Source organism: Ornithorhynchus anatinus, chromosome 4 (genome assembly GCF_004115215.2).
Source record: "Ornithorhynchus anatinus isolate Pmale09 chromosome 4, mOrnAna1.pri.v4, whole genome shotgun sequence".
Taxonomy (NCBI): Eukaryota; Metazoa; Chordata; class Mammalia; order Monotremata; family Ornithorhynchidae; genus Ornithorhynchus; species Ornithorhynchus anatinus.
In genome coordinates, this window is record NC_041731.1 from 32,764,631 (window position 1) to 32,786,486 (window position 21,856).

At 54.0% G+C, this 21,856-nt stretch overlaps 2 protein-coding genes across 2 annotated transcripts in view; both read left to right on the forward strand.

Moving 5' to 3' along the window:
* The window catches only part of LRRC8A (leucine rich repeat containing 8 VRAC subunit A), a 29,542-nt gene extending 25,026 nt beyond the window's left edge, over positions 1-4,516 (forward strand). The window contains exon 4 of the mRNA XM_029062021.1: positions 2,272-4,516. Coding sequence (XP_028917854.1) covers positions 2,272-2,547 — 276 coding nt within the window. The 3' untranslated portion in view covers positions 2,548-4,516. The remainder of the gene's footprint in view (positions 1-2,271) is intronic.
* An 8,295-nt stretch (positions 4,517-12,811) lies between these two features.
* On the forward strand, positions 12,812-19,168 carry LOC114811230 (phytanoyl-CoA dioxygenase domain-containing protein 1-like). Its single transcript, XM_029063331.2, has 11 exons — positions 12,812-12,845; positions 13,144-13,302; positions 14,926-15,001; positions 15,703-15,750; positions 16,248-16,303; positions 16,587-16,649; positions 16,743-16,764; positions 17,100-17,228; positions 17,389-17,505; positions 17,683-17,809; positions 18,605-19,168. Exons 1-11 carry the CDS (start codon positions 12,813-12,815, stop codon positions 18,648-18,650), a joined length of 876 nt encoding a protein of 291 aa, XP_028919164.1. The 5' UTR covers position 12,812; the 3' UTR covers positions 18,651-19,168.
* The last annotated feature ends 2,688 nt before the right edge of the window (positions 19,169-21,856 follow it).

The window sequence follows — 21,856 nt, forward strand, 5'->3', positions numbered from 1 at the left end:
AGGGAAACCAAGCTGTCTCCCCAAGGTCCTTGGGCCCAAAAACCTGGTAGTCTCCAAGGCCTTGGCCGTGACGACACCACACCCAAAAAGAGAGCAAAGGAAACAGCAAGCAACTGGTTGACTCTGCAGGACTGATTCCTCCACCCTGCAGACTCCTCCAGCTCTGCTTTAGGCCCTGCTTCCCAGTGAGGAATAGTGGTAGTATTTATCGAGCACTCTCTGTGTGCAGGTACGGTACCGAGCAGTTGGGGGAGGACAATACGACAGAGTTGGTAGTCACGTGCTGCCCGTAGAGAGCTTACGGTCTAGAGACGTGCTGAAAAGCTCCTCTGAGAGGAGGACGCAGAGATCCGTCTGACACATCCTGTCCCCAGAAGAAAGGAGGGAGAATCTGCCCCACTTTTCCCACCTCCCCTCCTGTTCTACCTGGGGAGAAATGGCATCGAGTCGGGGTCCCCTCGCCTCCCCCAGAAGTGGCCATGTTGAGCAGGGATGGAAGAAGAGGTGCCATCCAGGACAGGAGACGGAAAACCTGAGAGAAAAGTCTGCCTTCCCTTTGAGAGGAAGGAATCGGCAGCTTTCCCTGACCCATCTAGAATATCCCAGGTTCAAGGCGCGTCAGGCAGGCCTGGCCTGAGGTGGCAGGGGTAGGGTGGCCACCGAAGGGCCAGCGGAGGGGCGCGAGCAGGGCCGAAGCAGGAGGGAGATGTGGGGAGCAGCACAGCAGGCCCAGGAGAGAGAAACCATCGACATTCAGCTGGTTAACACGTAACACGGAACTTCGCAGAATCTCGCTCCAGGGCGTAGCTGTCCGAACTTCCCCAGCCAACGGGAAGAGGCAGGGAATGTGCTCCAATGTACAGAGGAGGGGAAGCTGAGAATAATAATAATAATAATAGCACTTGTGAAGTGCTTACTATGTGCCAAGCACTGTTTTAAGCACTGGGGTGGATACAAGGTTATCAGGTTGCCCCACGTGGAGCTCACAGTCCTAATCCCTATTTTACAGATGAGGTAACTGAGGCCCAGGGAAGTTAACTAGCTTGCCCAAGGTCATACAGCATCTCCCCATCTTCAGAGGCCTCCTAAAAATAATAATAATAATAATGTTTGTATTTGTTAAGCGCTTACTATGTGCAGAGGACTGTTCTAAGCGCTGGGGTAGATACAGGGTAATCAGGTTGTCCCACATGAGGCTCACAGTTAATTCCCATTTTACAGATGAGAGAACTGAGGCACAGAGAAGTGAAGTGACTTGCCCACAGTCACACAGCTGACAAGTGGCAGAGCTGGGATTTGAACCCATGACCTCTGACTCCAAAGCCCGGGCGCTTTCCACTAAGTCACACATCTCTGAGAGGCGTTCCATGACTGAGCCCTCACTTTCCCTTTTCACCTTCCCTTCTATGTCTCCTTTGCACTTGGGTCTGTCTGAACCTCTTAAACACTTTGCTGTTCACCCTAGCCCCCAGCACCTTTGTACATATTCTTGATTCCGCCATTTCCTCCTCCTGAAACTTATCGTATGGGCCGTCTCCTCCTGTAGACTGTAAGCTCCTTGGGAGGCTTACCCTGTTGTACTCTATTGTATTGTACTCACCCGACACCGTAGTGCAGCACGGAATAAGTGCTCAATAAATACCATCAATCCATCGATCGACTGTGGCAAGATAGGAACCCAGATCTTTTTTGTGTTTTTATTTTTTAATGATACTTGTTAAGTGTTCACTACGTGCCAGGCACTCTTCTAAGTGCCGAGATAGATGCAGGTTGGACACAGTCCCCGTCTCACATGGGATGACAGTCTGAATCCCCATTTTACAGATGACAGACATGAAGCAGAGAGAAGCGACTTACCCGAGGTCACCCAGCAGACAAGTGGCGGAACTGGGATTAAAACCAGGTCCTTCTGACTCCCGGGCCTGTGCTCTATCCACTAGGCCAAGCGGCTTCCCTTCTTCAGCCTCTCCTTGAAAATGAGCAGCTCTTGGAGTCCTCCACGCCTGCCACCCCTCCTCTACAAGGCTCCAGAAAGAGCCGGTGGGAGTGACATCCTGGGCAGCGTGGCAGGCGTGGAGGACTCATTAAGGAAGCTACCACGTTTTGGTTTTCCCCGGCCGGTTTAGCCAGATCAGAGCGGTGATCCGACGTGCTCGCGAGACACCAGAGCCCTAGGCCGCATCCATCCATCAGCCCATCCCTGCCGGGCGGGGAGTCACCGTGGGGTCCCAAGCCAAGACTCCGGGGTCACACCTTGCCTTTCCCTTCCAGATCGAGAGCCTCCCGCCCGAGCTCTTCCAGTGCCGGAAGCTGCGGACCTTGAACCTGGGGAACAACGTGCTGCAGTCCCTGCCCTCCCGGGTGGGTGAACTGACCAACCTGTCCCAGATCGAGCTGCGGGGGAACCGGCTGGAGTGCCTGCCCGTGGAGCTGGGCGATTGCCCCATGCTGAAGCGCAGTGGGCTGGTGGTGGAGGAGGACCTCTTTAACACCCTGCCCCTGGAGGTGAAGGAGCGGCTGTGGAGGGCTGACAAGGAGCAGGCCTGAATCCTCCCCGGCGGCCCGGGAGGGCCGATCGTCACAGTCCACGGGACGGGCGGTGCCAGCTCCATTTCCATCCCCATCCCGTTCTCGGAACCACGCCCCCGCTGCCACCTTCTCCACCCTGGACCGACCCGGAGAACTTGGGGTGCCTGGTGGCTGCAAAGAGGAGCCCGCCTGGCCAGCCACCCCGCTGGAGGGCAGCTCTTCCCAGACGGTGCCTGGAAGCAAAGACTTCAGTTGCCCTGAGGCCGGAGAGGAAGCAGGAGCCGGTGGACCCTGCTGCCAGGAAGCCGGGCGGCCATCAGAGACCGCTCCCTGTTTCCATCCGTGACTGTACCCAGGGTGGGTTTCTGGCTGGGGTGGGACCAGTGTCTGGACAATCAATCGGTCAGGGGGTCGGGGCAGCCTTCCGTTGACCCTCTCAGTCTGAGATGCCGAGACAGCTCGTGGGCTTTGCTCAGCCAGGCTCGGAGAGAGGAAGACTTTAGATTATCGATATTTATTTTTTTCCGCCTTCCTCCCCTCCCCTCAGTAACTTATACATTCCCCTGGAAGCTCAGCTATCACGTAGGCTTGTCTTTCCCCACCCAGTTTCTAGGCTGCTCTGAGGCCGAGGGATCCAAGGGGGTCCCTGCCCCACGGGGGTGGGGGGGTCTCCGCCCCACAGGGGTGGTTGTGCTGCCGACCATCCGTTCGGGGGTCGGAGGGGGCCAGGGGAGCCGTGCCAGCTCCCCTGCCCGTGGCAGCAAGAGGTGGGAGAGAAGTGCTAGCCACTGGAAACACTTGATGGCGGTTTTAGAATTTTTTTTTTAAATAGCCTTTTTAAAGATACTTTTTAGAAAAAGTTTGGTTTGGGTATTTAAAAAAAACAAACAAAACAAAACAAAAAAAAGACACTAAGAACCAGGGGATAGGAACGTCTCAGGATAGGGTGGGGGTTTCCCTTGAGCAGAGCAACAGGATGACATTGAAATGTACTTCCTCTCCCCACACCCCAGGGGCGAGTGGGAGGTGCTGCCAGCATCTGCCATGAACTTGTCAAGAAAACAATTTTTTTTTTCTGTATGATCTTGGTGGATTTTTTTTCTTCCCCTCCCATTTTGTATTTTGGCAGCCGCCCATTTCTGCCACTCTTGGCCAAAGGGAGAGGGGCCGCTTTAGCGGCAGGATTCGGGCTGGAGAGGCTGGCCCGTTTAGGGCCTTTGGCCAAATCCTGAATGAATTTGGTGCTTGCTGGGTCCCGTTCCCCGGCCCTCTTCACTCCACACAGTTAAGGAGCAGCATATGATCACCAGTAGATAGTCTAGGTCGATCCAGTGGACCGTTTCCACAGGAACGGGGTCTGTTCGAAGGGGAGGAGAGGAACCTGAGTTCACGAGTGGCCGCCTGACGTCGCTAACCCCGTTTCGCTCTCTGTGTCTCTCGCCTCTCTGCCCTCCCCAGCTCTGGGATGGCGCTTGTTTTCACCCCCCCTGACTGTCCGGGGCACCCCAGAGAGGCCTCTGTCCAGTGCCACCCACCCTGCAGCCTGCCACTCCTTCGGCCCTTCCATGAGCAGGGCAGGGTGGTCTGGCAGGGGAGGGGACCGCTGGACCTGAGGTCTCTGGATCTCCCTGCCTCAGCGATAAGACGGGGGAGACCCAGGGACTTTTCTCTTATTGTCAACCTGTGTCCGCGGGCACCTGTCGCGTTGCCAACTTGGCCCGGCGTGCAATGAAACTGGAGTCTGTCATCTTCCTCATTCTCCTCCTCACTCTCCCTCCCCAGCCTTAGATCACCTTGGACACTAGGGCACGTTTTAGCGTCACTTGTCTTAATGTTTTGTTGGGTTTTTTTCTCCCTCTGCCGCGTTGGATGTAACCTATGAGATAATGCACACTAGAGACTCAGCGACCACGAAGCAATCCGTTACAAGTGGGTCCGGACTCATCGACTCAGTTAAATAGCCAATAAAGCTTCGACCTCAAACGTCCCCCTGGCTGTGGCCGTGTCACTTGACGGGCAGGACCCCCGAGGGCCGGGCCGCCCCCTTCCCCCTGGGCTCCAGCCGGCCGAATGCCTGACTCTCCTTCCGAGGGATTTAACTGAGGCCGAGGGCTCTTGCTGCTCGCTTGTGGGGCCGGAGGGCGGGGCTCAGGAGAACTTAGAGTTGGGCAGCGGCGGTGCCGAGAGAAAAGCGTTCGTTGTCGGGGAGGTGGGGAGACTACCCGGGAGGAGAGGATGTAGTTGGATCTCTCCTTCCCGGCCGCAACCCCCTGCCTCCGATCCAGACTTCCACGGCGTACGCCCTGTGCCGGTGACCCAACTCTCTGCCTCCCTCCCCGAGACACGGGATTTGTAGACTAAGAGAGGGCTAGCCAGAACTTCAGCCTGTCGCCCCCTTCGCCTCCAAGTCGGTTCCTGCCAGAGCCTCCCAGCCCTGGATCGAGCAATCGATTGTATTTATTGAGCACTTACTATGAGCAGAAGTACTTGGAAGAGTACAGTATAACAGAGTCGGTAGACACATTGCCTGCCCACAAGGAGCATGCAGTCTAGAGGGGGAGACAGACATTTAAATAAATTACAGATATGTGCATTAGTGCTATGGGGCAGAGGGTGGGGTGGTTAAGAGTTAAAATCCAAGTGCAAGGGCTTAAATATAAGCGAGGAAAGTGTCTTGGTCACATTCTTGCTAGGGTCTTGGCCTTCTCCCAATTTTAAGAGCGGGGTCAACCCCATGTGCCCTGGCCTCCCTTCCCAGAATCCAGTCTGACCTGAAGTCCAGGGGCAGGATTCACCACTCCTCCTCTCCTAGCTGGTGACGTTACGAATGTGCGCATTGGGTAAGCAAAGGGAAGCTGTGGGGTCAGTGCCCTGGGTCAGGTCAGGGGTTTTCACCTGCAATGCTTTGATGGCACCGGAGTGGGTACAAACCACTATTGCCGTCCACAAAGTGGCAGCTCCCGCTCCCAAGATACCCCTTGACAAATTAGTACTCCAGGGGAAGCTAGGAAAAAAAGCAGGGGGGCCGCTGCAGGAGGGGCTGCGCTTGCTGCAAATCCGGGTGCACGTAGGGTGCACATCTTAAGCTTTGAGGGTGGGTTGGAAGCAGGTGATACTTGCTGAGGTTGATGGGATTTTCCTCTCCGGTCGGTTCAGGACCTGCGCAGAGGTCAGCCGCAGCACGAGAGCCTCTCAGAAGCACAGGGCATTGGCTTGCCGGGAGCTGGACAGGTCTTCCCTGGCCTCTTGTTGGTCTCTGGACAGGTCACCGTGACACTGCACTGCTCTCAGATCTGCAGGGCTTGGGGATGAGGGACTTTGTTTTTGTTTTGGGTTATTTTGCTATTAGTTAAGCTCTTACAGTATGCCGGACACCGTACTGGAAACACTGGAATGTATACAAACTAAAGGGTTGGACGCAGTCCGTGTCCCACGTGGGGCTCATAGTCTTAATCCCCATTTTACAGATGGGGTAACTGGGGCCCTGAGAACTGAAGTGATTTACCCAAGTTCACCTAGGAGACAAGTGGCAGATCTGGGAATAGAACCCGGGTCCTTCTGACTCCAGGCCCGTGCTCTATCCATTAGGCCACGCTGCTTTAAAGTTCCTCAGAACCCCTTTGACTTCTGAGTTCTACGTTATCCTGTTGTTCGCATCCTCCCTTTCTTTTGGATCCAGTCCTTATTGGCACCCCAACTCCCTGCACATCCTCTGGCTTTTTGTTCCCGTGGGAGACTAGATTCCAGCTTCTGGCCTCCAGTCCCAGCTTCCTGTTCTGTCCCCCAGTATTGGAAGCCCCCGGTGCCCTGCTAGCAGGCTATGTCGTAACTGCAATCCAGACTAGCTGAGCCTGGTTCTTGTTTGCTTTGGGAAGAATAAACAAAATGGAGACCAACCCACACCCCCTTCCCGCTTCCCAAGGCCTGAGGGTGGTGAAGTAACTGGGCGAGCAAGAGTTGTGGTGGGGAGGGGGAGGAAGGGAAGAGGGGGGCGTTTGGTGAGCGGGGGGGAGGAGGATTTCCTCAGACTCCCGCCCTGCTCACTGTGTGATGTGGGCTTAGATGTTTACCCTGTTCAGTTTTCCTCAGAGTTGGTGAGGCACATTCCGTGCTTCGGAAAGATGTTCCGGTTGGATCAGTCGTTAAGTTGTTAGGCCCCTCTTGCCTCCCCTTAAAGCAGCAGAACTATTTCCCAGGTCACGATGGGGAAACTGAGTTCTTTCTTGCTGTTACTTTCCCCAATTCAGCCCTTCCTACATTTCTCTCTGTCCCTCCAGTCCACCCTGTCCCCTCTCTGCCGCCCGACCCCAATCCCTCCTCTGCTGTCAGGCAGAGGGTAGCTCTCAGGGTCCCTGGCCTATCCCCTCCTCTTGAAACCTGGTTTTGGGGAAGGGGAAGCAGCTGCCTGAGCCTGGGGGCTAGGCTTCAACCCAACAGAAGCAGCGTGGCTCAGTGGAAAGAGCACGGGCTTGGGAGTCAGAGGTTATGAGTTTGAATCCGGCTCTACCACTTGTCAGCTGGGTGACTGTGGGCATGTCACTTAACTTCTCTGTGCCTCAGTTACCTCATCTGTAAAATGGGGATGAAGACCGTGAGCCTCATGTGGGACAACCTGATGACCCTGTATCTACCCCAGCGCTTAGAACAGTGCTCTGCACATAGTAAGCGCTTAACAAATACCAACATTATTATCCCTTCATAGGAGCCTGGACAGAGCAAAGCAGCGGTGCAAAGAATGGTGCTGGGGTGCTTTAATAGGTTGCAGCTGTTGAAGGGACCCTGCTCACAATAGGGGTTTGCTTGCTAAAGGGCAGCAGGCTCTGATCTGGATCCAATCTGGAGACAGGCATGCCTTATGTGCTGGCTATTGGGCTTGTCTCTTTCGTCCTCCTCCTAAGGGCTGCCCAATCAATGAATCAGCGATATTCATTGATTGAGAGGCAGCGTGGCCTGTTGGAGAAAAAGCATGAGCCTGGGAGCCAGAGGACCTGGTTTCTAATCCTGGCTCTGCCAATTGCTTGCTGCATGACCTTGGGCAAATCACGACTTCTCTATGCCTCAGTTTCGTCAACTGCAAAATGGGGATTAAATCCTACTCCCTCCCACTTAGACTGTGAGGCCCATGTGGAACAGGTACTCTGTCCATCCTCATACACATGTATCTAAGCTCTTAGAGAAGTGTGTGACAAGGAAAGCTCCTAACAAGTACCATAAAAAAAATCATTGAATGCTTACTGGGTGCTGAGCTCTGTACTAAGGGCTTGGGAAAGTACACTATCGTAGAATCGGAAGGCATGATCCCTGCCCACAGGGAGCTTTCAGTCTACATTCAGTAGGCAAGCACTGCTTCCGCCACTCTCTGGACCTGTTCCTGAGGAGCTGATGTCCTTCTCCTCGGTTTCTTTTATCCCGGATCCTTGAGGAGGAGCCTCTGGTAGTGGTTTGGGCCAAATCCCAGTGATTTCCTTCATTTAATCACCCAAAGCATCATCTCTACTGGGCGGGGCTTCCTACACCTGCGTCAGCCAGGAATTGTCCCGAAGAGGTACCAGTACTTGAGCTAAGGTTCTCTGGTTATATTTTTTCAACTAGAGCACCCCGAGGTTACCCAGGAAAATCTCCCTAAAGGTCCAAGAATCATTTCCCTCTCCACGTGGCTTCCTCCACAGTGGGAGCTATTGATAGTTCCTAGAAATGAGGCCCCGACTCAGTTCCCCAATTGGCATCGGTTCACCTCCAACCCTGCTGTCTGACGTCTTCCCATTTGGCACTTCGGAGCCCTCTAAGTCAAGGGGTGACCCTCCGTCTACTCAGCCAGCTCTTGTCTTCTAACTGGCTAGTTCCAGGGGTGAGTAGAATGGCTTAAAAGTCCAATTTAGTAGTAGGAATAGTATTTTTGAAGTGCTCGCTGTATACCGGACTAGGCCCTGGGGAAGAATGTACTGGTAGGAATTATTCACTGTCTCTGGCCTTCAAGTATATTCATTCATTCAATAGTATTTATTGAGCGCTTACTATGTGCAGAGCACTGTACTAAGCGCTTGGAATGTACAAATCGGTAAGAGACAGTCCCTGCCCTTTGATGGGCTTACAGTCTAATTGGGGGAAACAGACAGACAAAAACAATAGCACTAAATAGAATCAAGGGGATGAACATCTCATTAAAACAATAGCAAATATATAGAATCAAGGTGATGTATATCTCATTAACAAAATAATAGAATCAAGGTGATTTACATCTCATTAACAAATAGGGTATTGAAAATATATACAGTTGAGCGGACGAGTACAGTGCTGAGGAGAGGGGGAGGAGCAGAGGGAAAGGGGGGGAAAGAGGGCTTAACTGAGGGGAGGTGAAGGGGGGGTAGAGGAGGAGCAGAGGGAGCAAAGGGAAAAGGGGAGCTCAGTCTGGGAAGGCCTCTTGGAGGAGGTGAGCTCTAAATAGGGTTTTGAAGAGGGGAAGAGAATTAGTTTGGTGGAGGTGAGGAGGGAGGGCATTCCGGGACCGTGGGAGGACGTGGCCCCGGGGTCGACGGCGGGATAGGCGAGAACGGGGGACTGTGAGGAGGTGGGCGGCAGAGGAGCGGAGCGTGCAGGGTGGGCGGTAGAAAGAGAGAAGAGAGGAGAGGTAGGAGGGGGCGAGGTGATGGAAAGCCTTGAAGCCTAGAGTGAGTTTTTGTTTTGTGTAGGGGCTAATAGGCAACCACTGGAGGTTTTTAAGAAGGGGAGTGATATGCCCAGAGTGTTTCTGCAGGAAGATGAGCCGGGCAGCGGAGTGAAGAATAGACTGGAGCGGGGAGAGAGAGGAGGAAGGGAGATCAGAGAGAAGGCTGACACAATAATCCAGCCGGGATATTCTGAGAGCCCGTAACAGTAAGATAGCCATTTGGGTGGAGAGGAAAGGGCGGATCTTGGCGATATTATAAAGGTAAGGCCTGCAGGTCTTGGTGTCGGATCGGATGTGTGGGGTGAACAAGAGAGCCGAGTCAAAGATGACACCGAGGTTGCGGGCCTGAGAGACAGGAAGGATGGTTGTACCATCCACAGTGATAGGGATATCTAAAGTATAAGGCAATCTAAGTATATAAGGCAGGGAGAAGAAAGTGGAGAAGCAGTGTAGCCTAGTTGAAAGAACATGAGGTTGAGAGTCAGAGGACCCGGATTCTAATTCTGGCTCTGCTATTTGCCAGCTGTGCCTCAGTTACCTCACCTGTAAAATGGAGATGAAATACCCATTCTTCCTCTCAGACTGAGTCCTATGTGGGATGGGAACTGTGTCCGATCTGTTTATATCAGTGTTTTGCACCTTATGAGTGCTTAAGAAATACCACCATATTAATCCTCTATAAAGAGAAATGAAACAATAAAATACTAAAAGCAACCTAAAAGACAAGGCTGCAAGTCTCATCTGCAGTCCTGGTGTCCAGTATGGAAGCCATCGCCAGCTGCTCAAGGTTTTGTGGTTGCTTTTCTCTTTTCCACCAGGGTGGTGCGAGGCAGGTCAGGGTGGAAGCCCCAGGGAGGTGTCAGGGGTAGGTGGAGTGGGTTTTCCGGGAGATTGTGGGCTTAACCAGTTTCGGGAGAGACTGTGAGGTTGTCCTGTAGGGAGTGGGGAGACTGTCGGGTTGTCCTAAGGTGGGGGAGAGGAGATTGGGGTTGTCTTCTGAGGGACAAATTTTGGGGCTTGTGGTATGGGGGAAGACCGTGGGATTGTCTGGTGAGGGGAGAAAGTGAGAGGTTATCCTGTGGAGACCGTGGAGTTTCTGGTGTAGGAGGGAGACTGCCCCTTTGTCTGGTTGTGGTGGGTGTGGGGAGACCTTGGGGTTGTCTTGGGGTGGGGTGGGAGGGCGGGAAGACTGCGGTGTGTTATCTGGTGATGGGTAGGCTGGGTTCTCAGTTTTCAGGGTGTAGAGAAGTGCAGGGACAGACAGCATAGGAAGGAACTGTCAGGGGCCTGAGCAGCTCCCACCCTGATGGGAGCTGTTATCTCTCTGTTAAGAGCCGTTACCTCTTATCTCTCTGGCCCTTCATTCTTCATCTCCTTCGCAGGCTCCTCCTCCCCCTCCCATCCTCTAACTGTTGGGGTTCCTCAAGGGTCAGTTCTTGGCCCTCTTCTGTTCTCCATCTACACTCACTCCCTTGGTGAACTCATTCACTCTAACGGCTTCAACTATCTTCTCTATGCAGATGACACACAGATCTACATCTCTGCCCCTGTCCTCTCCCCTTCCCTTCAGGCTCATATCTCCTCCTGCCTCTGGGACGTCTCTACCTGGATGTCTGCCCGCCACCTAAAACTCAACATGTCCAAAACTGAGCTCCTCATCTTCTCTCCCAAGCCCTGTCCTCTTCCTGACTTCCCTATCGCCGTGGATGGTACGACCATCCTTCCCGTCTCTCAAGCCCGCAACCTCGGTGTCCTCTTTGACTCAGCTTTTTCATTCACCCCACACATCCGATCCGTCGCCAAGACCTGCCGGTCTCACCTTTATAATATCGCCAAGATCTGCCCTTTCCTCTCTACCCAAACGGCTATCTTACAGGTACAGGCTCTCATAATATCCCAGTTGGATTATTGTGTCAGTCTTCTCTCTGATCTCCCTTCCTCCTGTCTCTCCCCACTCCAGTCTATTCTCCATTCCGCTGCCCGGCGCATCTTCCTGCAGAAACGCTCTGGGCATGTCACTCCCATTCTTAAAAACCTCCAGTGGTTGCCTATCAACCTCCGCATGAAACAAAAACTTCTCACTCTGGGCTTCGAGGCTCTCCATCAACTTGCCCCCTCCTACCTCTCCTCCCTTCTCTCTTTCTACCGCCCACCCCATAGGCTCTGCTCCTCTGCCGTCCACCTCCTCACCGTCCCCCGTTCTCACCTATCCCGCCGTCGACCCCTGGGTCACATCCTCCCACAGTCCTGGAATGCCCTCCCTCCTCATCTCCACCAAACTAATTCTCTTCCCCTCTTCAAAACCCTACTGAGAGCTCACCTCCTCCAAGAGGCCTTCCCAGACTGAGCTTCCCCTTTCCCTCTGCTCCCTCTGCTGCCTCTCTGCCCCCACCCCCGCACCTCCCCTCAGCCAAACCCCCTTCCCCCCCCTTTCCCTCTGCTCCTCCCCCCTCCCTTCCCCTCCCCTCAGCACTGTGCTCGTCCGCTCAATCGTATATATTTTCATTACCCTATTTATTTTGTTAATGAGATATACATCACCTGATTCTATTTATTGCTATTGTTTTAATGAGATGTTCATCCCCTTGATTCTATTTATTGCTATTGTTTTTGTCTGTCCGTCTCCCCCGATTAGACTGTAAGCCTGTCAATGGGCAGGGACTGTCTCTATCTGTTACGGATTTGTACATTCCAAGAGCTTAGTACAGTGCTCTGCACATAGTAAGCGCTCAATAAATACTATTGAATGAATGAATGAATGAAAGGTGGAGGCCACAACCTAGGCCTGTCACCTGGGGTGTCCCTGTGGAGGTTTGGAGGTTGCCAACATGCTTGTGATATTCCATGACCAGAGGAAGAGGCCGGGGTCCTGGAGGTCCTGGGCTTGAGGCCCGAGCCCCACGAGCTGGGAGTGGGGGGCTGGCCCGGGGAAGTTGGTGTCTCGAGCGGATTAATCCTGAGGAGGAGGCGGCTAATAATAACGTTGGTATTTGTTAAGTGCTTACTATGTGCAGAGGTGTTCTAAGTGCTGGGGGAGATACAGGGTCATCAGGTGGTCACTCATGAGGCTCACAGTCTTCATCCCTGTTTTATAGATGAGGGAACTGAGGCACAGAGAAGTCAAGTGACTTGCCCATAGTCACACAGCTGACAGGTGGCAGATCCGGAATTCGAACCCATGACCTCTGGCTCCCAAGCCCAGGCTCTTTCCACTGAGCCACGCCGCATTACCACAGAGGACAGCGACGCGGGCACCCGTCCTCAAGGTAGGTTTGAGAAGGGGGTGGAGAGGGAGCACTGGTCCCTTGGCGACTGCCATCCCCTCCCTCCTCTGTTCCCGTCCCTGCCCGGGAAATGGAAGTTGGGGAGGAGAGGGGAGCGGCTGTGGAGGGGTTGGATGGGGTCGCCGGGGGGAGGAAATGGCCTCGGGAGGAAATGGGCAGGGGAGGGTGATGCCGGGAAGGGGCGGCCGGAGGAGGGACCAGTGGGGTAAACGTGGACAAGGAGGAGGAGGAGGAGGAAGAGGAGGCCCTCACGGGGAAGGGTGGCCCAGACCCGTCCTGCTCCGCAGACCAGTCAGCTGTGCTCCTTGTCCCTGCAGGCCTCGGTGCCGGACATGGCGGGTCTCAGCCCGGAGCAGGTCCGCAAGGTGAGGCGGGAGGCAGGCCGGCTCGGGGCCTGGGTTCGCCAGAATCCCAGGCTGGGGAGCCAACGACCACCTGCCTGGGACCTGCCCGGGACCAGCAACCAGCTCCGCCACCAAAGATAAGGGCTCCTTCCCAAAAACACCAAAAGGGAGGGAAAAAAGGCCAAGCAGAAGGGCCAGAAAGGGGCTGCTACTGTCAGGGGACAAGGTGGCCTGGGTGGGGGTGAAGGTCTCAGGGCACGGCCTCCCTCTGGGCCGGGGGTGTCAGGGCACTGGCTAACGCTTCGACCTCGTCTCCCAGTTCCAGGAAGATGGCTTCCTCATCCTGGAGGGGGTCTTTTCTCCAAAGGAGTGTGACGGGCTCAGGTCAAGGATCGCAGAGATCGTGGCAGGGATGGAAGTCCCGCCCCACTGCCGGACAAAATTCACCACGGACAGGGAGGAGCAGCTCCGGGCGCAGGTAGCGGGACAGTCCTGGCCGGGCAGGGGGAAAGGCAGCCCTGGACCCTGACACTCGGCTACCCAAGCTCAGGGTGTCTCCAGCTGTTCCCTCTCTATGCGAGGATCCCAAAGCGCGGGGGAAGGAGATTCTATCTCCTTCAGTCTCCCGCTGACCCCTTGGAATTCTTCTCCCCATTTTCCAGGCGGGAAAGACCGAGGAGCACTTAGGAAAGGTCTTAACAGATCGGGGCCTGGGTTTGCTGGAGATGGGTCCCCGGAGTTCGGGGAGAAGGGAGGGTTTGGGGAAAATGGGGTAACTGGGGGCCAGGGAGACGCTCGGACTCTGCCCAGCCCTATGAGATGGAGCCGGCCTGCCTACCTGGCCAGGTGCCAGGCTTGCCACCCTGGCCCCCCTTCCTCAGATTCCCGTGATTCTTCCTGGAAAAAGTGTAGACTGTAAGTCCCCTTCTAAATGGTAAGCTCTTTATGGGCAGGGAATGTGTCCACTAATCCTAATGAATCGTGCTCTCCCAAGTGCTCAGTACAGTGCTCTGCGTATAGTGAGCTCCAAATAAATACCGCTGATGGATTGCTTGATTGATTGGCATAGAAACGCCGATGGGCTGCACGGATTTGGCACAATTCTTACCCCGGGGACAGCGGGGCCACAGGGACTCAAGTGTCACCATCTGATAGCCAAGAGGTGGATTATGTGGCTATTACGGCCTGTGGGGGCGGCTGGAGGGCTGGGGTTTGGTTGGGGACAAATACTATTTGTTGAGCACCTGCTAAGTACAATGCCCTGTAGTTAGCATTTGGGAAGTGCAAAACAAAATCCCAGACGTCGTGCCTGCAAGGAGCTTAATAACACTCCCCTGGGGGAGACAGATAAAACAAAATTTACAAATGGAGTCATCAAGAGAAATCACTGAATGTACAGTTGGATAAATGTATATAGAGAAGTGCTGAGGATGGTTCTAAGTTTATAATTGCTGAGATGACTGATGGGTTATATGGCAGAATACTGGGAATTAATCAGGGAAGACTTTGGAAGAGATGGGATTTTAGGATGGCTTTGAATCAATCATCATCATCAATGATATTTATTAAACGCTTACTGTGTGCAGAGCACTATCCTAAGCACTTGGGAGAGTACAAGTGAATGTGAGCTGTTGGATGCGGGGACGGAGTTCCAAGCCGGAAGAACAGTGTCAGCAAGGGGACGGTGCTGGGAGAGCCGGGAGTGAGGTTCAGCTAGAAGGTCTATAGAATAATAATGTTGACAGCAGGTGAAGAGAATAGATTAGGTAATGGGGCAAATTGATGGAGAGGCTCGAAGCCGATTGTGAGGAGTTTTTGTCTGATGCCGAGAGGCACAGGAAGCCCTCGGAGGAGAGAGAGATGTGGGCAGATGTTAGGTTAAGAGCTGTCCCCGGTCAGCCAAGACTGGACGAGGTCCAGTCGATCACCATCCTGGACTTCCGTTTCAGCCACAGCTGAGAAGATGCCTGGCGTCCGCCCGGCCTCCCTGTTCTGATGCAGAAATTATTCACCCCAGCACAAAGCCCTAGGGAAGCTCTCAGGTTCATTTGAGAGTGGTGTTTGCAACAGTAATGCCTTCTGTCCCTTTCCTCCTCCTCAGGGAAACTCAGAATATTTCCTGACCAGTGGCGACAAAATCAGATTCTTCTTTGAGAAAGATGTGTTTGACAAGGAAGGTACGGGATCTGCATTTTTCTGGGAACTAGGGCAAAGCGGGAGTTAGGCTGCCCCGGGGGCTAGCAACCGAGAAACAGAAGGAACTGAGCCCCTGGGGAACATTCAAACAATCAATCAGTTGCATTTATTGATCATTTGCTGTATGCAGAGCACCGCAATAGTAATGCTAATGATGATAATGAGAAATGTGGTATTAATTATGCACTTATTCTGCACTGTTTTAAGTGCTGATGTAAGTGCGAGTTAATCAGGTTGGACACAGTCCCCGCCCCACAAGGGGCTCAGATATTCATCCCTATTTTACGGATGAGGTAACTGGGGCACGGAGAAGTGAAGTGGCTTGCCCAAGGTCACACAACAGACAAGTGGAGGAGCTGGGATTAAAACCCAGGTCCTCTGTCTCTCTGCCTTGAGCTCTTTAGGCCAGGTTACTTTTAATAGCAAACACAGAAAAATCCCCGAATGCTGAGGAGGCTGACGGCAGAGCAGGTGTGAGACGGTGAGGGATGAGTCAGTTCTGTTCTGGACCTTGCCCATCTCCCCCACCGTTTCCCAGACCCCCAAATACTAAAGGTATTTGCTTAGTGCTTCTGTGCCAAGCACTGTAGTAAGCGCTAGGTTAGACACTGAACGAAGTATTTGTGAGAGTACAAGTATCTTTCTTCCTTTCCTGGACCTGACTCTCTTCCTTGTTTCTTAGGTAACTTTAAGGTCCCCCAGGACAAGTCCATCAACAAGATCGGTCATGGTGAGCGGCCAGGGAGGAGGGCGGGATCTGGGCGGGCAGGGCTAAAACCCCCAGCTCCTCTCCCCAGCCACACGCACTGGACCGCCCTGCCTCCTCGGGGTCCCGGCCCCTCTCTGTGGAGCTGCCCGGGGGTGGGTCTCAGTCTCTCTGCAGAAGTGGCCTCTGCCTGCCCCTGGGTGTGAGAGGCAGCAGGTGGCTTGTCCCTGGTTGGGTTTTTGTGTCCTCAGGTGATTCAGCCTCTCCCCATTCCCCCAGGCGGGGCTGCGGTAAGAGGGGAACGAGAGGCTGCAGGTCCTGCCCCAGGAGGGGGTCCCCTGCCCAGCTGCTCTGCTCCTTGCTCTCCGTGTTTTCTGCTTGGGGGCTCCTACTCTCCCACTCCACCTGGAGCAAGGAAGGGCCCTGGGAAAAGGGGGCTCCTGAGTTCACTTTCCAGCCTAGCCGTTGACCACTCTCTGGACAGCAATCACCATGATCACTCTGACCCTTTATTCCCTCAGCTCTGCATGCCTATGACCCCATCTTCAAGAAGATCACCCACTCCCCACAAGTCCAGGTGAGCAGATAGGGCTGGGCGAGGCTCCTCTCAGCTTCTCTTCCAGCCCAGAGACTGTGGGGCAGAACAGAGAGGGGTTGGGGGAAAGGAAGATGGGGAACACCTCCCCTTGACTCCGGCCCTAACAGGAATCCCATTCACCTGGTCCAACAGGCTTGGACTGGGGCTGAGGGCATGCCCCCAGACTTGTACACTGTGGGCAAGGCCTAGGAAAATTCTACCTTGGGGTAGCCATAGAGAGTTTAGTTTTATTCCCCTCCCTGAGATCTGGGTTGTTCCTTAGGAGATAAGCAGGAGCCTGGGGTACAAAGAACCTGTGGTGGTCCAGAGCATGTACATTTTCAAGGTAAGCACCCGGCTACTCACTCGGCTTCTCCTCTTCCTGCCACCACGGTCCCCCCAGACACTCACTTCACTCGGCTTCTCCCTTCTCTTTCAGCAACCGCACATTGGCGGTGAAGGTGAGGCCTGAGTAGGAGCCGGAGGCGGTAGGCCTCGCTGCCTGGGCATCTGCCCTGGTGCTGTCAGGAGCCAGGTTTTGGCACCAGCCCGTCTGAGTGACTTGAAAAGCAGGAGGTGACCGGCCTAAGGGCCGGATGCTTCCCAGGGGATCTTGAAAGTTTCTGGGGAAGGTGATGGATGGATGGGGTGGTGAGACAGATGGGGCTGGGAGAGGGGCTGGCTCAGAGAGCAGGCCAGGTGGGGCAGGGGTTAGCTGTAAGATAGATGCAGGGCACCCAGGTGCCCCCTTGGGCAGGGGAAGCTGACCACTCACCTGGAGACCAATGGGCTGCAGTACTCGCACACCAGGATCCCACCTTCCTCTATACGGAGCCACTGGGCCACCTGCTTGGGTTCTGGATCGCGGTGGAGGATGCCACCCCGGAGAACGGCTGCCTCTTCTTCATCCCGGGATCCCACAAGAGTAAGGATGCCCAGGGGCCTCCTCTCTTCCTCCGGGGACTGGGCAGGTCTTTCTGACAAGAGACCCAGGAGCCTGACTCCCTGCTCCTGGACCCTGCTGCCTCCAGGCGGTGGGGTTTCCCTGTGCTGGGAAGCCTGCAGACTCTCCCTGGGCATTGCAGGTGGCATCTCCCGGAGGTTAGTGCGGGCTCCTCCAGGTTCCGTGCCTGCCACCCACTTCATCGGCTCTGAGACGGTTTACGACGACAGCAGGTTCATCGCCACCCCCATCCGGACAGGTATTCAGTGGTTTCCCGCAGGACCCAAAGTCCATGGAGAGTCTGGAGCCCCCACTGGAGAGGCCCAGCTGCCCACAGGACCTGGGTCCCTCCCGTCTGGGGCAGCATGGAGGGGGAGGGCTGTGTGGAAGGGATAAGGGGCAGAATGAGAGGTGGCTACCTTGTCCTCTTTGCCAGGTGGCCTCATCCTGATCCATGGAGAAGTTGTGCACAAGAGTGAGTTGAATAGCTCCTCATGCTCACGCCACGCCTACACTTTCCATCTCATGGATTCTAAGAGCACTACTTGGAGCCAGGACAACTGGTAGGCTAAGGGACACAGGGACACTCCTTTCCCAGGGCTGCCCCCTGCCCTCCCACCACCTCACTATTGATTGATTCATTCATTCATTCAATAGTATTTATTGCACGCTTACTATGTGCAGAGCACTCTACTAAGCGCTTGGAAAGCAGCGTGGCTCAGTGGAAAGAGCACGGGCTTGGGAGTCAGAGGTCATGAGTTCGAATCCCAGCTCTGCCACTTGACAGCTGTGTGACTGTGGGCAAGTCACTTAACTTCTCTGTGCCTCAGTTACCTCATCTGTAAAATGGGGATTAACTGTGAGCCTCACGTGGGACAACCTGATTACCCTGTATCGACCCCAGCGCTTAGAACAGTGCTCGGCACATAGTAAGCGCTTAACAAATACCAACATTATTATTATTATTACAAATCAGTAACAGATAGAGACAGTCCCTGCCCTTTGACGGGCTTACAGTCTAATCGGGGGAGGTGGTCAAACAAAAACAATGGCAATAAATAGAATCAAGGGGAAGAACATCTCATTAAAACAATGGCAAATAAATAGAATCAAGGAGATGTACATCTCATTAACAAAATAAATAGGGTAATGAAGATATATACAGTTGAGCGGACGAGTACAGTGCCGAGGGGATGGGACGGGAGAGGGGGAGGAGCAGAGGGAAAGCGGGGAGAAGAAGGTTTAGCTACGGAGAGGTGGGGGGGGAGTTGGGAGTGGTTCGGTGACTCTGGCACGAGTGGAAGGGCAGAGGCCCCGAGTCCTCCATGTTCTTTCTGTTCCCTCTTCCATCTGCCCAGGCTGCAGCCCACCCCTGAGTTGCCGTTCCCAGCACTCTACGGCTGAAGCTCGGCGGCTGGACACGTTCCTCTTCCACCCGCCCCTTAGAAGAAGAGAGGGAGCTGGGCTGCGGGGCTTTCTGCTTCACCTGCTTTCTCCCCAACATGCCTCCTCCCCCTCATCCCCTCCCTCTTCTATCTTCCTCCTCCTCTCTCCATATCCCCCCTCCCCATTATCCCCTTGCTCCACTGAAGTTGGGACCCACCAAGCTATGGCTTGGGCTGGGCCAGCACGAAGCCTGAGGTTCCCCTATCATCTCTGACAATAAAACGTGGCCACACTCGCTCTGACCCGTTTCCTCTGCTGAAGGGGAGCCCGGGGACTCCGCCGTGACCTCTCTTCCAAGCGCTCTGGCAGCTGTGACTTCCTGCTAGGAAGCAGGAGCCCGGAACCTCCCAAGCGGGTGTCTGAACCGACCCCTCAGAACCAGCACCTGCACTGATGCCCGCAGGGGCCCGAGCCTTATCCGCATTGCAGCTACCCCTCGCCCTGCCCCACTTGCCATCCGTAGCCAGGCAGGCTGGACGAGGAAAGGGTTGGTCTCATTATCATCACTGGCATTTATAATAATAATAACGATGGCTTTTCGCTTACTACGTGCAAAGCACTGTTCTAAGCGCTGGGGAGGATACAAGGTGATCAGGTTGTCCCACGAGGGCTCACAGTCTTAGTGCCCATTTTACAGATGAGGTAACTGAGGCACAGAGAAGTTAAGTGACTTGCCCAAAGCCACACAGCTGACAAGCGGCAGAGCCAGGATTTGAACCATGAACTCTGACTCCCCAGCCCGGGCTCTTTCCACTGAGCCACGGATTTATTGAGTACGATTATGTGCAGAGCACTGTACTAAGCGCTTGGGAGAGTACAGTTCAGCAATGTTGTCAGGCACAGTCTCTTACAGTCTATGAAAGATTATTGAAGTTCAAAGGGACATTTTGAAAAGAAGGTGGAGACAGTGGTTGTGTGCTCAAGAGCAATTAAAGATGATTGTTAAAGCAGATGGAAAAAAATCAGTCCTATGAAGAAAGGCCAAAGGAATTAATGATGTTTAGGCGAGAGAAGAGAAGGCTCAGGGATGAGTCTTCAAGTGGACAAGTGGATGGAGAGGCTGCTGGCCGGGTGTTCTCCCGAGAGTGGAAAGAGTACGGCCCTGAGAATCGGAGGATCGGGTTCAAGTTCCGGCTTTGCCGTTCATCAGCTCTGTGACCTCGTGCAAATCACTTCACTTCTCTGTGCCTCAGTTACCTTATCTGTGAAATGGGGATTAAGACTATGAGCCCTCTGTGGAAAGGGACTGTGTCCAACGTGATTATCTTGTATCTACCTCAGTGCTTATGTAGTGCCTGGCTCATAGTAAGCACTTAACAGATCCTATTATTATCATCCACCAAAGCCTGAAAACAAAAGGAAACCAGTTTATTGTTATTGTTTGATTGTAAAGGAAGGTTATTGTTTGGAAAGGCAAAGATTGAAAGACCGCCCAGTTTAGTGAGGGAGGGGAAGGGAATGACAGGAATGGAGATGCTCATCTGTCCTCGGTGATGTGAACCCAGGTGGATCATCTGCCAGGAAGCAGGGAAGCGGAGCAGATCTTTCACCATACCTGAGGTCCTATGAAAGCCTCTCCTGGCCCACGGGGATATGCCGGGGGTAAAGGTAAGGTAGGTGCAACTTCTGCAAAATCCACTGAACCCAAATCTGTGCCCGCCCTGGTTCGGTTTGTGTGGCATCACTGGCCTGAGCCTCAGTTTCCTCATCTCCAAGGTGGGCTTACTGGAAATCACGGACTTGCCTTGGCAAAGCCCTTTAGACCCACCGAGTGGGCTTGTTTCCAGCTCATTGTAAACGGTTCCCCGGGAGTCAGGACTGTGCTACCAGGATGTTTCTTAATGATATTTCCCAGTGGTTTTCTAAGTCAGAAACTGCCAGAAGTAATGGCTTCTCAGCCTTTGTGCTCTTCTTGCTGCCACCCCACCCTCCGGCACCACGGGGTCAGAGGCCACGCCTCTTCCCGTAACTCTCCAGCTTTAGGGGTCCTGACCTCTACAATCCTATCCACATAGAAAGGCTAAGGGCCCGGTCCGCCCTGACCCAAGCAGACCCACTCCGAGACAAGCCCCCAGTGTGGACTTCAGGTGGAGGCGACTACTTGTGTGCTCCGGTTTTTGAGGGCTATTGGGGCTGGCGGTCCCAGCTGACGCAGAGGGCTCGAATGCTGGCATCATTCTCCGCTAGGAGCCACAGGCCCATTGCTTGCCAGGAGTCTTGTTCCCCTATGACCTGAAGGCTCTCAGAGTGGAAGAGGTGTGGGCCATCCCTCAGTGACCTGGGCCTGGTTGCTTCCTTCATGGAGCTTTCTGACTAGGAGAGGGGCCTTGGGAGACTGATAGCCATGCACCTTCAGAGATGGAGTTCAGGATGTCCCAAGAGAGCTGGGGGTTCCCTTTCTGGCTGGCAGCTCTCCTAGGCTTTCAGGGAACCACCCCTTTCTGGCTCTCAGGGTGGTAACTTTGGCATCTTCCACCTGTCCTCTCTGGACTGATGGGTCCAGCAGGGTCCTCCTCCCGGGTCCTAGATGGAAAAGGACAGAGCAGCAGGAGCCTGCCCCGAACCGCAGCACGTAGGAGGCGAAGGGAGCAGACTCTGGAGTCGACGGGGAGGAGCAGAGCCCCTCTGTCACCCTGGCCCACTCCCTTTCTGTACACTTGGGGCCAGCACCCCTAGCTATCCTCTCATCCTTCCTTCCCAACTTTGGCCATCTCCCAATGCCTCTCCTCCAACCTGACCCCCTCAGTCTCTCCCACTGAAGTCCAGTCACCCCTACCAGTTTGGCTCAGCCTGCACACCATGATCATTTGGAGAAATTACGGAAAAAATAATGGAAAACTCGACTTCTTTCTGGTCCATGTTAATTCCTAATCCTACTTCACTTAAATCTTCCTGGGACTGATTTTACAGAGTAAAACCTGGCAGCACAACTAGGGGAATTTCATTGATTTTACTGCCCATCCTGCCCTTGGGTTTCCCAAGTGGGTTGATGAATGAAATTATTCTCTAGGTGGGTGACTTGTGACACATGCCACAGGGGAGTAGCAGGGATCATGAACTGCAAGGCTGCACTGGGGTTTACCAGATACACCCTGATTCCCTTTTCCAGACTGACTCCCCCATTTCAGTGATCAAACACCACAATTATTATTAATTCAGAAGGA

Excerpts from the sequence above, each read along its gene's own strand:
- LOC114811230 (XM_029063331.2), top strand. The coding sequence starts at position 12,813 with ATGGCGGGTCTCAGCCCGGAGCAGGTCCGCAAG. Across the intron at positions 13,303-14,925 it reads AGGAGCAGCTCCGGGCGCAG|GGAAACTCAGAATATTTCCT; the intron begins GTAGCGGGACAG and ends CCTCCTCCTCAG. Across the intron at positions 15,002-15,702 it reads AGATGTGTTTGACAAGGAAG|GTAACTTTAAGGTCCCCCAG; the intron begins GTACGGGATCTG and ends CTTGTTTCTTAG.